The sequence below is a fragment of the Mirounga angustirostris genome, unplaced genomic scaffold, assembly GCF_029215605.1.
Source record: "Mirounga angustirostris isolate CCGP_5_RB_7025 unplaced genomic scaffold, mMirAng1.0.hap1 SCAF_6, whole genome shotgun sequence".
In the NCBI taxonomy this organism is placed as follows: Eukaryota; Metazoa; Chordata; class Mammalia; order Carnivora; family Phocidae; genus Mirounga; species Mirounga angustirostris.
The window spans coordinates 122805279-122819215 of record NW_026991714.1 but is presented as its reverse complement, the minus strand read 5'-3'; the positions used below and the strand labels follow the sequence as shown (position 1 = coordinate 122819215).

Sequence of the window (13937 nt, the reverse complement as noted above, 5' to 3'; positions counted from 1 at the left end):
TCACTGACCTCACCTCTGAAATCAATAATACACCATATGTTAATTAATTGAATTTAAATAAAATTTTTAAAATAAAAATAAAAAACATGTAGAGCCTCAGGATGCACCCCAGGTGTGTCCGGTCGGAGTCTGCATGTTAACAGGGTCCCCAGGTGATGGCAGCACACGGAAGGTTGAGAAGCAGCGCCGCACGCAGCCTGCCACCAAGTGATAGCCCAGCCTCGGCTTCCACAGCCACTGGGATCGGCGGCTCCCTTCCTCCCCTGGGAGCCCTTCCGCTGGACAGCTCGCACTTGTAGACTTTTCCCTCCTGTCCCAATCTGCCTGTGAGGGATCACCCAGAATACATTTCCTTCTTCTGCCACATTAAAGCCCACATAGCAAGTGTCACTGAAGTGTCATTACTCTCCTTTGTTACACAGAAGCCTGGACCCGGAGGCTGGGTGGGTGGTGAGTGGGGCCACACAAGGTCACCTGGCAAAGACCAGCAGGTCCTGAGACATTGGAGAAGGACCATGAAAAGGCCCCTTGTAGTTCTGGCTCTTCCTTTACTCCTGCCAGAGTCCAGGGTTTAAAGGATTGCCATTTTGAAGAAGTTTAGAGAACTTAAAGAGGTTTCCCAAAAGGACAGGAATATAGAAGTGATGTCTGGGGTGGAAGTTGGTCCTGCGAGATGTGCTAAACACGAGGGGAGGGGATGGTGTGGTGGCATGCGAGGGGCCGCCCAGCAGCTCGACCTCTTGCTAGCTGTGGGACATTGGGGCATGAACTAAACCCCCTGGGCATCAGCTTCCTGGGTTTTAAAGGCAAACAGGATGATAAACCCTGTTCTGCCTATCTCCAGGGTTTCTGTAGGACTCATGGAAAATAAAACCAGTGAGCACTCTTAATGACATGGGAAATGGTCCAAGGATGAAAGAGAAGATCCAGTGGGACAGTAAATGAATCCAGAAGACAAATCTACCACTGGCTTGCTGTGTGACCTCAGGGGAAGCCCTGGGCCTCTCTGGGCCTCTCTGTGAATCAAGTGGGTCATATACACAAGATCTGAGCACCCTTCTAGAAGGCCCTGGAGTTACCCTGGCTTGTTGCTGTTGGTGCACATTACCGAGAGGGTTTCTCCAAGAAGGATGGCTCTTCAAATATTTATGTAGGGAGATTTCTTATAGCTTGGAATTGAACCCTTTCTCAGGGAAATGATTCCAGACACTCTTCCTGGCCTATCCTATGGGAGACCCACTTTAAATAACGGGTCTGCTTGGCCACAATCGCACCGGTGTTTCCATGTCACCATGTGATACCTGAGCTGGTGAGTGAAGAGTGATGGTTTCATTTCTGCAGCCGCGTCAGAACACCCAGTCCTATTTCTGGAAGCAGGCTCTGCCCTGTGAGATACCTGAACCCATTCCTGGTTGGAGGGTGTCATGTGCAGACTTTTCCAGGGGAACGGTCTTGTTTGATACGTCAGATATCACCAAGGAGTTTTTCAGAAGCATTTCTGTTTGTTTTCACAAGTACGCGGGTGTGGCATACCTGGTAGTTTTGTGAGCCTGCTTTGCCAGAGGAGGCTTCCAGTCGACAAGAAACTGAAACTGGCTTTTGGTTCAGCAGCCCTTCCATAGATGCTTTGCCAGCTGAGAGCAAAAGGACCAATGTGTGTGTTTATGGAGGGTCATAATTGCTCCTTAAGACAGCCCTTCTGTGTCTCTTTCCTGCCAATCTGGGGACCCTGTGTTCATGCTCAACTCACTGTGCTCATATTCCCAACCTCCCATTTCATTGCCTGGATGCTTCTAACTCTGTACATTGCGTTTTCTCCTGTGCACCCACCGTGTTGTCATGGAAACTCGATGGCCGTAGGCCATGAGTATCCGGCGTCATGGAGTGTGACGGTGTGGTACGTGTATTTGCTCACACTTTTATTTTGAATCCATTCCAATGTGACATCTGCTAAAATGTCTCCCTTACAATTTGCTTGGTGATCACAGCCTTCTCATCATTCACTGAGAGCAGGACCTGATCTCACAGAATCTGAAAAGAGCTATGTGGTAAGATGCCTATAGCTTTTCTAAAGAGAACCCTTACTGACTTCTAGAGTCTCGACTGGAGTAATGCCTGGCTAACTCACAGAGCCATTATTTGCAAGAATTATATGGCGGTTGTGCTAGAGGGAAGTGTTAGGCCCACCCCCTTCCCTCTCAGAAAGCAGAGGAGTTTAGAGACCATATTTGCACTCTGCCTACATGTGGGATTAAATTAATGGTTAGTGCATGATTGGGGATCCATACTTGCATTTCTATCCTTAAGTTGTTGCATTTGTGACAGTTACTAATTACAGGCTTTTATGCTGCTGCCTTTATTTTTAATATTCATACTAAATTCCAAATTCTTCTGTATCTTACCTGTTTTTTCCATGCTTACGCCTGGATCCCTCCTGCACTCCACTACTGGAATATCTATTTTTTTAACCTGGATCTTCAACTCTGTTGTTTCCCTGGACTTATGTGCTTCGTCTGGAATGTTACATCTCTTCCTCTCTTTCTTTTTTTTTCTTTTTGTTTTTTGTCCCCATGTTGACTGTTTTTTGGGGGTTTCTGGATATCTCGGGGCCACTCACAGGAAGCAGTTTGCAATGAGATCATAAACATTGCCGAAAAATCTGTTCATTACTGCAGCACTGTTTCTCATCCCCTTGACTTTCATCACAAGGTATCCCCTTCTGACAATAAATCATCTTTAATCATTTCTCAGCAACCTCAAGCCCAGCAGCGAAGAGTCACCCCAGACAGGAGTCAAAGCTCACAAGATATGTAAGTACACTTGGCGAACTTCCTTTCTCACGTTCTTAGTAGACTGTTGGCTTTAGAGAACGAGTCATTGACCAAGCGTGGGGGCAGCTACTTGGGGGAATGGACAAGTCACCCCTGGCTTCTCTGAGGATTTCTAGTTGAGGCCATGTTTCCCATCAGCCAACATGAAACAGGTGGTGGGTGGGTGAATAAAGGAGGTCACAGACTACCAAGAGATAGAGACCAGGAAAGAATGAACTGCCATCCAGGGGCAAATGAGAGCAGTGCTGACTGGCTTCAGTACTAGTGTTGTGGGAATATAGAGGAAGGGGTCATTGGTTCTGCCTAGAGAAATAGAGTTGACCCACTCATTAAAAAAAAAAAAAAAAATCATTGGATATCTCCTATGTTTTAAGCATATAGGAGCAAACTCCATTCCCAGAAGAAGAGAGATTTGGAATGAGCATTGAAAGACACATTGAAGGGGCCCCTGGCTGGTTCAGTCAGTAGAGCATGCAACTTGATTTCAGGTCATGAGTTCAAGCCCCATGTGGATGTAGAGCTTACAGAAAGAAAGCTAGAAAGAGAGAGAGAGGAAGGAAAGAAAGGAAAGGAGGAAAGAAAGACAAACTGGATTTGAGAGCTAAAAGGTCTTCCCAGCTGAGGAAACCACACATGCAAAGACCCAGGGTAGATGGTGTGTTTGGGGAACTCGGAGAAGGCCCATGTGGGGAAAGGACTCAATGGAATGGTGCACTGAGCAGCATGAAGCCCATCCAAAATTAGAGCTGACTGGGGGACCCAAGCTGCAAGGTTCTGGGACCTTGACCCCCCAGTCTCCACTGTCTGGGAGTGAGGATAGAGAAGCAGGTATCAGGAGTTACTTCCCAGAGCTGAGGCTACCAAGGCAGCCATAGTGGAAGTAAAGAGGAAGATAAGGCATTCTGAGGAGTCCAAGTTGGTTGGAGACAGCAGGCAAGTATGGAAACATCAAAAATGTATTCGCTTACCAACTGGAAATCTATCTGCATCTCTTTATTCCTCATTGGAGACTTCCTTCTGGCAGATCCATCTACTGAATTACCAATACATTTGGATAAATGTATAAAATTAAATGGTCCCTTTGTTTCAGCAGAGGAAAATGAACCTCTCATTCCTGGGGACTGGCTCCTCTTACTTGTTTCTAGTCTCATTTGCCCACTTACTGGAATTCACTGGCATCTACTGGAAATGGTAGATGGTTGGCTCATTTGCAAAGTTTTGCCCTCTACTGTTGTGTTTCAGAATAGTAAGTACACAGAATTGTGAACTAGTGCATAGTAGATGCTTCTTAAGTATCTGTCAAAGGAATAAATGAAAACAAACTTTTCCTTGTCAGATTTTACAAGTAGGTCAGCCTCCTCCAGTGAGCTGTTGTCAGGACAGACAGAACAGCACAGACCAGATTGCCTTAGGCCAACTAACAAGTAAATATCTTACTCCCAAACATCACTGGGATAGAAAGAAAGCAAAAAGCTTTCAAGAATTTTGGAAGAATGACATCACATTTAAAAACAATTAACGAGGGGCACCTCCTGGCTGGCTCAGTCAGAAGAACGTGTGACTCTTGATCTTGGGGTCATGAGTTTGAGCTTCACTTTGGATATAGAGATTACTTAAATGAATAAATAAAAACTTAAAAAAAATAAAAACAATGAAATATGTATCAGCATATTAAACTCAAGGTAAGCAATTAGAATGTACTTTTTATATCTTTATATTAATGCAACAATTTTATATATATACAGCAATTGCTTTATGCTCTCCAACGTATATGTCCAGAATATAGTGTCTATCTCTAGACCTGAGTAACTTCTTTTTTTTTGGACTTAAGTAACTTCAGATTATCCTTGATAATCTATATACATTCTCCTATGTTAAGAAAAAGCCTTGGTGGGCGCCTGGATGGCTCAGTTGGTTAAGCGACTGCCTTCGGCTCAGGTCATGATCCTGGAGTCCCGGGATGGAGTCCCACATCGGGCTCCCTGCTCAGCAGGGAGTCTGCTTCTCCCTCTAACCCTCCTCCCTCTCATGCTCTCTGTCTCTCATTCTCTCTGTCTCAAATAAATAAATAAAATCTTTAAAAAAAAGAAAGAAAGAAAGAAAAAGCCTTGGTTAACTTTAAAGAGGGGGCATCTAGACAAAATGCTTAGCTATGGTAACCAAATGAAACTAAATAAAAGGACTGATCATAACCTTGCTTGTCAGAGGCTTCCCATCCTCTGACATCAGTCTTCGTTTCCTTATTATATACTGAATGGATCTCCCCAGATGCTACACTGTCAGGGAAATAGCCAGTAAAATACTTTCATCCCCACTGATGAGTACGAAACACTACCTAAGTGTCGATTTAACAGAATTGGGCTTTAAAAACTCATTATTTGATCCTATCAGTGTTTGAATCAATGTCTCTCATTTTTAGATTTAGCTACCAAGCATTATATAGCTATATACCACAGAATGATGATGAATTGGAACTCCGAGATGGAGATATTGTCGATGTCATGGAAAAATGTGATGACGGATGGTTCGTTGGTAAGTGATCTCCTCGTGCTTTTCTTACTAGCTGTGTATTGAAGAAGTAACTAGGAGTGATAAGCCATGCAAAAGGCAATATTCTCTGCACAGAAAAAAGAGCCTTCCTCAAATCCAGTACTGCTGTCAGGAATGCTGGGCCCCCCGCTTTATGCTTGCTCTGAAGACAGTGTGGATGACGCTCATGATACCCGGACCCAAAAACCAAATACGCCAACACGACTGCACAGAAGGGCAATTGTCAAATTCATTACTTGAGTTCTGTTTGTATTTCTCTTGTGTGTATATCTGTTCTACATTTGAAAATTTTCTTTTTTTTTTAAACTCTTATGGAACAGCACAAGAAAATTTGAGCCTAGGTCTCAACTGTGAAACTCAAGCAAATGTGTAGACCTTCCAAAGACCTTATTTACTTCAGGCTTCTCATAACTTTAAAAAAGCAACCTGCCTAATTAAAAGATTCACCGTCAGAGAACAGGAGAAAGATCAATGTTCTTTGAGATTTTGTTACAAAGCAGATACTTGCTTAATATACTTTGTTACTGGAGTTCTCAACAAATAGCCTGTGAGACAAGAACTATCCTCAGTTCACAGACTCAAAAACTGAAGGCTGAAGAGGTGACGTAACTAGCCCAGGTCACCCAGGTAGCCAGTCATGGAGCCAGTACTTGGACTCAGCTGCATCTGTCCCCAAGCCTCTGTTCTTTCTCCTCAGGCATAAATATGCCTTTGGGAGCCACTGACTCCCTTTTTACCTCTGTTTTCCCTTGTACAAATGGCTTTACCTTTATCGTCTTTCTAAGACCAGCTCTTTCCTGATCTCTCTGGAAAATCTTTGCTAACGTGAAGTCCTCTCAGATCTGGGGTAGTAAGAATGGGAAGGCCTCAGCAGAAATGGGAAGCCAGAAAGATTTGTCTGGGCCTCACTGGCCTCTTAGAAAGCTGCCCCATCCTCCCCAGGCCCCCAGAAGCCTGTGGCCCCTCACTACCTTGAATCGCTCCAATCAGAGGGAAGCCAGTCTCAGAAGTCGGCAACACTCCAGTGGAGTGCAGTCCGGTGGAAACAGAATACAAGCTGTGAATGGAATTTAAATTTTTCCGGAAGCCACCTTGAAAGAAGTAAAATGAAACCCTTGAAACTAATTCTAGGGATATATTTTATTAAAACCAATGCATTCGAGATATTATCATTTGAACATGTAATCGGTATAAAAAATTGTTAGTACGAATAGAAGAACATAAACTATCCCACTAAGCCTTAGAATTCTGATGTATATTTTATAGGTACAGTGTAGCTCAATTCAGACTAGCCACGTTTCGTGGCTGTCGTATTAGAGAGCGCAGCTGTGTTACAGATTCGCTGTTAAACTCCTCCAGGACTATTTACATTTTTTTTTAAGATTATTTATTTATTTATTCATGAGAGACAGAGAGAGAGACAGAGGCAGAGGGAGAAGCAGGCTCCCCGCGGAGCAGGGAGCCCGATGCGGGACTCGATCCCAGGACCCTGGGATCATGACCTGAGCTGAAGGCAGACGCTTAACCGACTGAGCCACCCAGGCGCCCCTATTTACATTTTTTAACGAGAACATGGGGTAGGGTGAGGGGCACCATTTCTCTAATGGGGGCACGCCTGGCAGCTAGGCAAAGGAAGTATTCCTCAATCCCTCAAATGCTTCAAAACGTAGCCTAGCGCTCAGAGGAGAATCAAGTAACCCAGTGGAGCTCATTTTTCTCGTCCATAAGGAAAGGTGAAAGCCAGCTATAGGAGCACATCTCTCACCCTTATCATCGTCTCCGTTCTCTGCAGCCTCCCCTGCGGTCCTCCCTAGGGGGTTCAGTTAGTTGTTTTAGATGTCTTTAGCTTTGATGCTTTCTTTTCGCTTCGGGCAGCAGCTCCAGCCCGCTGGTGGTGGCAGCTTGAAATGCTATGTCCACCGGGGTCCTGGAGCCGTATCCAAGCCAACTGGGAAAAAGATGCGGTTGTCAAATTGTGCTATCTGCCAGTGATTGGGGAATAATGACATGGTCTGGATCTAAAGAGGGGGCATCTAGACAACTTTAGAGCACCCCCACCCGCAGCTTTAGAGAGTCAGTCCCGAGGGAAGGAGCTAGGTTAGGGATCCGGCAGTTCGGGATGTAGAGCGGCACAGGAAGGCCTTTGTGCCCAGGTAGCTCAGTGTTTCTGGCTCGGTGGGAACCCTGAAAAGGTTGGCAGCAGAGACAGAGTCAGCGTGGGGCTTAGGCACAAGCTTCTGGGAGGAATTTCCTTTTGATGTGTGGTCCTATCCAGTGGACTTCTAGAAATCCTACAGTTTAGAAATTCTAAATTCCTGGTATCTTGTGTTGAATAAATGGGCTCATTTTTTCCAAAAAGGAGAAGTATTGGAAAGAGCAGTGGGCTGGGAGTCAGAAGTCCTGGGTTCAGAGCCTGCTTCTGATGCTTGCTAAACTGTGGGACTTAAGCTCTGTGAGCTTCGAGCTCCTCATCTGAAAAAGGGGGGAGTATTGAGAATGCCTGCCTGGCTTAGCACCCAGCATTATTTTGTAGCCTAAATGAGATAAGGCAGGGAAAAGTGCTTTGGAAACCATATGCTGTCCTTCATGCCACAGGGTTGTTATCCAGGGGCGCCTGGGTGGCTCAGTCAGTCGAGCTTCCAACTCTTGCTTTCGGCTCAGGTCATGGTCTCAGGGTTGTGGGATCGAGCCCCAATTTGGGCTCTGTGCTCAGTGGGGAGTCTGCTTGGAATTCTCTCTCCCTCTGCCCCTCCCCCTGCTCGCACGCGCACTCTCTCTCTCTCAAATAAATTAAAAAACAAAACAAAAAAACAAAGGGCTCTCTCTGAACTCACATGGGTGAGTCTTCTGATTTTGCTTGTGTTTTGTTTGTTTGTTTGTTTGTTTTTTATAGGTACTTCAAGAAGGACAAGGCAATTTGGTACTTTTCCAGGCAACTATGTAAAGCCTTTGTATCTATAAGAAGATTGAAAACCAGAGATTATTTTTATTGGAGGATGAAGCGTAATTCATGAACTGGACTCTTTATTTAAACATTGAGTCAGTAGGAAAACTAATGCAGTGGATAAAGTAAGAAGCAAAACAGAGGGACAGAGAAGTGTTGTGTCTAAAGCCTGAGCCTGTCTACGCTTGCTGTGTATCAGGCAAGCCGAACTGAGGAAAAAGGAATGAGGCAAATCTGTATTTACTTAGCTGCTTCTGGGAGCCACTCCAAGCCTTCCCAGCCTTTCCCCTTCTTGGGTAATCTGACCTGTAACACAGTCCAGGATCAGTGAGGTCAGAAATGTCTCCTGCTGCCCAGGCCTTGACCAGCTCTGGCTCAAAGCGGTCATTTAGCCAGAAGCAGCCCTCAGAGCACCAGGCAGATCCCCAGCCATTCTCCAAAGGCTCCGCCTCCCAGAGCCCACCGTTTTCCCAACATTGCTGGAGATCTGCCTGGGATGCCGAGGCCATCCCTGGACAGTGGCGGGGGCCCCCCAGGCTATCCAAGACCATGTGCCTCACTCCTGGGGTACGTGGAGAAATGGAAGCAGAATGGAGCTGCCCTGTGCAGTCAGCCTGCGTGCCGCATTGCCCTCCACGCCCCTGGTGTTCAGACAGAAAAGCACATGAGGTTTGCCTGTGGGCGTGGGATGCCCAGGTCAGGTAGTTAAATTTGTGTTTCCAAGTGTTGAAGTGAAGAAGTTCTGTAGCTGTCAAGGTCACTTGCAGTGTGGTCCTTTCCCATATCACTGACTTTTGTAAGTGGTCACCTTCGGCACAATTTCATTTACCAGAATGCCAGTGCTAAGCTTTCTTTTCTGGATTGTTTCTGGCCAGGGCAGTGTGAGGTCGTGAGGCCTGTTCTCACAGAGAACCAAGGATGGCGTTCAGTGAATCATTTAATAGACACTGATGCACACTGGATGCCGGGGCGACCGGTGAGCAGGACGTGCTCCACACCGTAGGCCCACCGCGTCCTCATTTTTACTCCCCGAAGTAGTTCAGGGACCACCCACAAGGTGGTGGCCCAGGGTCCTGAATCCCGACGCACCCTGGTGAGGCCTCGCTTCAGAGCAGAAGGCACACAGGCAGCAGCCCCACATGCGAGGCAGCGGGAGGCCTGCCCTCTGTGGGGCCACGTGTGAGGAGGGAGGCCCCTATGACGCCTGGGGTGCTCGGTCACAGCTCCATCCAATTTGAGGATGTTCATCAGCCCCTCTGGTAGACCCCTTGAAGAAATAGGGACTGGCCCACCTGCCTGCCGGGAACTCAGAGGTGACGGGAGGGGCAGACACACAGGAATATTGGGTCCAGTGCTATGTGATATGTGCTAAGAAGGGTATGAGAGAGATGGAGGTGATCTTTCCCTGGAGAGACTCTAGAAAGCATTGTCGTATTTCTCTCTCCATTCGCTCACTCTTGAACAATGAGGCTGCTAGAAGAACCTTTGTCCGAGGGTAGTTTATGGCTGGAAGTTCTTGGAACTGTTTCCAGAGTCTTCAAACTCTCATCCTCCCCACAAGTACACATCCCAGGTCACAAATAGAAGCAGCGATTCTAGGTAGGTAAGGAGTATACAGGAACCCTGGCGCTCTGCATGTAGCTCAGAATTGCCGGCGGACCATTGTCCCGAAGTCTGGAGTCTTTACAAGTAGGCGGAGTTTGTCTTCAGTGCCTCTGCCTCGCCCTCTGTCTCTACCACCCACCTGCCACCCATCAGCTGTGCACCCCCCGCTTTCCCCATCAGACAGCCTCATTCTCTCCCTGTCCTTCTTTCAAGTCCCGGTCTCAGGAAGGAAACTGCTGCTTACTCCTTCACACTAGAGTGCAAATGACTGATAAGAAGAATGTGTTAGCTTCTTCCCAGAGACATTTGTTTTTAACTAGGACAGAGCAGAGCCTCAACCCCAAGGAGTGAGGCTGTGGAACTAACGGTGGGGGTACGGGGTGCCGGTGGTGGAGGAGGAGGAGGAGCTTCTTGGGTAGAAGGAGCCTTCCCGATAGTCTTTGAATCAGACTCCTTGCTGTGGAAGGTCCACTTCACCATCCGAGGGTGCCGTTTGTCTCTCTCCGAGGGCATATGGTTCAAGTGCATATGCACGTGCGTTTTGCACGACAGCACTTCACTCGCTTTTGGAATGTAACTCCTGTATTGGCCGACATGTTTCCTGGTCTGTCTTAGATGCAGACAATTAATAACGATCTTACTCTTAATAGTTTTTTTTGAGGGGTGCTTCTTGATTAAGTAGGTAATTTTGAACACCCCTTTAAATACAGCTAGAAAATAAAACCAATCTGTAAAGCCTCATTTGCATATGATGCCAGCCTCACGCATTTGTAGATCCCCAGAAACCCAGGTATGCCTCACCGATTTGCCCGTCTTTAACAAAATCATGTTAAAATTTGCAAAATTTGCATCGAACTTCGGCTTCCTATGTATGACAAGACAAGGAACAAAGGTTTCCAATTGCTCTTTTGTCCTCAGACACTTAGTAATATAAAATACCTATTTTTATGCTGAAATATTTATACAAGTTTATTAATAGCAAGTGCAACTAACTGGCACCATGCCTTGCAACACATTTTGATATACTCGCCATGCTTCTGGGTAAAGGCAAGCCCCCAACTAATCTTTTGCAGTCTCTCTCGGATCAGTAAAAGAAAAAAAATCATATGCGTAAGAAGTAGGACTGTAAATATGTATATTTAACTTTGTATAGCCCATGTACCTACTTTGTATAGAAAAATAATTTTAAAAATTTGAACTGAAGGGGGGTAAAATGAGGAAGTCATGAAGTTTTTTGCATTTTTATTTAAATGAAGGAATTCCAAATAACTCACCTGCAGATTTTTAGCACAAAAATAGCCATTGTAAAGTGTTAAAATTTCAAATAATCATTCTTTCTGGGAGAGAAGGTAATTGTTATCTCAGTTATATAGGTTTTTTTAATTTTGTTTTTGATTTTTTTTTTGCAGTCCTATTTATCTACAGTAGGTATTAAGTTCTTTTGCTAGAATAGGTTACTACAGAGAAGATTATATTCTGAAAGAAAAATAACTGACATTATATATATAACCAATTAATTTAAAGTGTTGCCATTTTAATTACACCTGGAGAGCATGTACTATGCCGACACAGATTGTTCTGTTCATTTATTTTTCTTTATTGCGGTGAATTGATTTGATAAATGGATGTGTTGAGTTACTACATTTGCTGTACATATTATTTAATAAACTTTATTCAGAATTGCGTGGCATATGTTTGTTCTTACCATTCATTGTTTCTTTCCTTCCTTCGCCAAGTTTCTCAGGGGAGGCTTATATTCACTGCTTCGATATCGCATCCTCTCCTTTCCCTTCTTAATCACATACCGTCTCACTTTGCTCCTGGAAGGCCTCACTTCTTACCTTACTCCTTTCTCAATAAGCTAACTCTGTGACCTTCTCTGAATGGACTACTGTTGGCCATCTCACCACGCTTTCTATTCTGATTGCAAAAATAATGATGTGTCTTTAAAAGCACAAGTGAAACATTATAAAATATGTGCAACGGGTCTTGATTTGCTCTGCAAGACATGGGTACGGGAAATGATACAGCATTTGGTTTTCCTAAATCGAGTTAAATCGGCTATGAGCCTTCTCTTGCTGTGATGGGTGAAAATGCAGTCTGTCCCCTTTCACACCAAGTGTGTCAAGATGGTGTCATAGGCATCCAGCCTTCCCTGGCATCCCATGACTAGGACCACACCCATCTCTGGGGGGCAGGGCCTGCTGTGCACAAATCAAACCTCCACCTTCCCCTGGTTCTGTCCTTCTCCACCTCTGTCAACTCAGCACTGCCACCTCTTGGGGGTGACTCAGTGACATCCCTCTCGGTAGACGTAGGCCTCAAACAGTCATGGGAGAAGGGTTGCCTTCCAGGGGGTCTGACAGCCTCAGGACTGAGCCCGGGGTCACAGGCACTACTTTCAGGCTGTTCATCCCTTCCAACAAATCCATCAGCTGTACTTTCAGAGTACATTTAGAACCCAACCTTTTCTCTCTGGAGAAAGCCATTTTCTCTCTGGATCCTTGTGCTTGCTTTCTAACTCACCTTCCTGCTTCCACCCTTGCTGCCTCTACTCCGGTCTTAACGGAACAACCAGAGTGAGCATTTTAAAGTCTATCCAAAACCCTCTCGCGGCTTCTCACATCACTGAGTGGTACCATGGCCTCAGGTCCATTGATACACTGTCCCACCCCACTCCCTTACCTTGGCTTCGTTTCTCCTTGTTCCTTATGGCCTCAGACTCGTCAAGCACACTGCAAGTTCAGGATCTTCCATTCTGTCTTCTGGGCCCGGAAGACCCTTTCTGCTGGAGCTGCATGGCCTTCTTCTCCCCTCTCTTTACATCTTTAGGTTGCCTTCTCAACGAGGCTTTCTCTGACCACTTTATATATAACAAGACCCTACTCTTTCCACCCAGCATCCTCTCCCCCTTCTCATCCTCTGTGCTTTATAACTCATCAGCATCTGATATGTGTTTCACAATCCTGTAAAATCCATGAGGATAATTATTCCATTTGGCTTTTATATGCCCAGCACCAAGAAGAGTGCCTAACATAGTCGGCACTCAGTCACTTGATCAAGTAAATGCGTACATTAATGAACCCCTGGGGCCAGAGATCTTAGAACTCAAAATACTAACAATGAAGGAAGGGATGCGTTATCAGTCCTTTCTTACAGCAGCAGAAATAGAACAGCAATTAATCTCAAATTACTCTGAGCTCATACAAACAGCAGGTGAGAATTTTCTGTAATTACAGTCACCTCCCCACAGAGATTACTGCTGCTGACCATCCGCTCTATGGTCCTCTGAGCTTTCTTTGTACAGTACATATGGTCTATAAACAAAAGCTTTGCATGGTCTTATACACTTTTTCCTCCCTTAACAATAGAGCTTGGACATGTTTCCATCATTTACTTAACCAATCCCCTATTGATGATGCAAATATTGCCAGTTTTTTCCCCCACAATAAACAATGCTGCATTGAATACAATTTATTGGCTTAAAGAGCAAGAACATTTCAAATCTTGAGATACTGCCAAATTGCCTTCCAAAATACATCACACCAGTTTATACTCCCGCCAAGTATGGGAGTGTCTGTTTCCCCACCACCCAGTTATCTGCTTCCATGGAATGCTGTTCCTTGGTTCATCTGCCTTTTCACTGGCCAGCCCTCTTTCTAGATCTTTACTTGCATTCCCAGCCATCTGTTACTTTCTCTTAACACATGCTCCTTCGGGGAGTAGATCCCTTACAATGTAATTTGGCAGAAAGAGTCAGTTGTATGGGGGCTCCCGTTGATGATACGTGGTAGAAACCTAACACTACGGGCCATTCTTGGGTCAAATCGCTGGAAAGAAGGGAGTTGGAACCCGCCTCGGGCAGGAGCGAATCCAGATTCTCAGACTCTCGTACTTGTCTTTTTTTTTTTTTTTTTTTAAGATTATTTATTTATTTATTTATCTGAGAGAGAGAATGGGAGAGAGGGAGAAGCAGACTCCCTGCCGAGCAGGGAGCCCGATGCGGG

The 13937-nt window shown here is 45.3% G+C and overlaps 1 protein-coding gene across 40 annotated transcripts in view; it reads left to right on the top strand.

Annotated features, from left to right (window-relative positions):
- Nucleotides 1–11622, top strand: part of SORBS1 (sorbin and SH3 domain containing 1) — a 226802-nt gene extending 215180 nt beyond the window's left edge. For 27 of the 40 annotated variants that reach the window (XM_045878472.3, XM_064595055.1, XM_045878483.3 and 24 more), the window contains 3 exons: nt 2752–2810; nt 5251–5363; nt 8275–11622. In XM_045878472.3, coding sequence (XP_045734428.1) covers nt 2752–2810; nt 5251–5363; nt 8275–8342 — 240 coding nt within the window. In that variant the 3' untranslated portion in view covers nt 8343–11622. Of the gene's footprint in view, nt 1–1988; nt 2049–2751; nt 2811–5250; nt 5364–8274 lie in introns of all 40 variants that reach the window. The other 13 variants (XM_064595054.1, XM_064595052.1, XM_045878470.3 and 10 more) reach the window with 1 other exon arrangement.
- The last annotated feature ends 2315 nt before the right edge of the window (nt 11623–13937 follow it).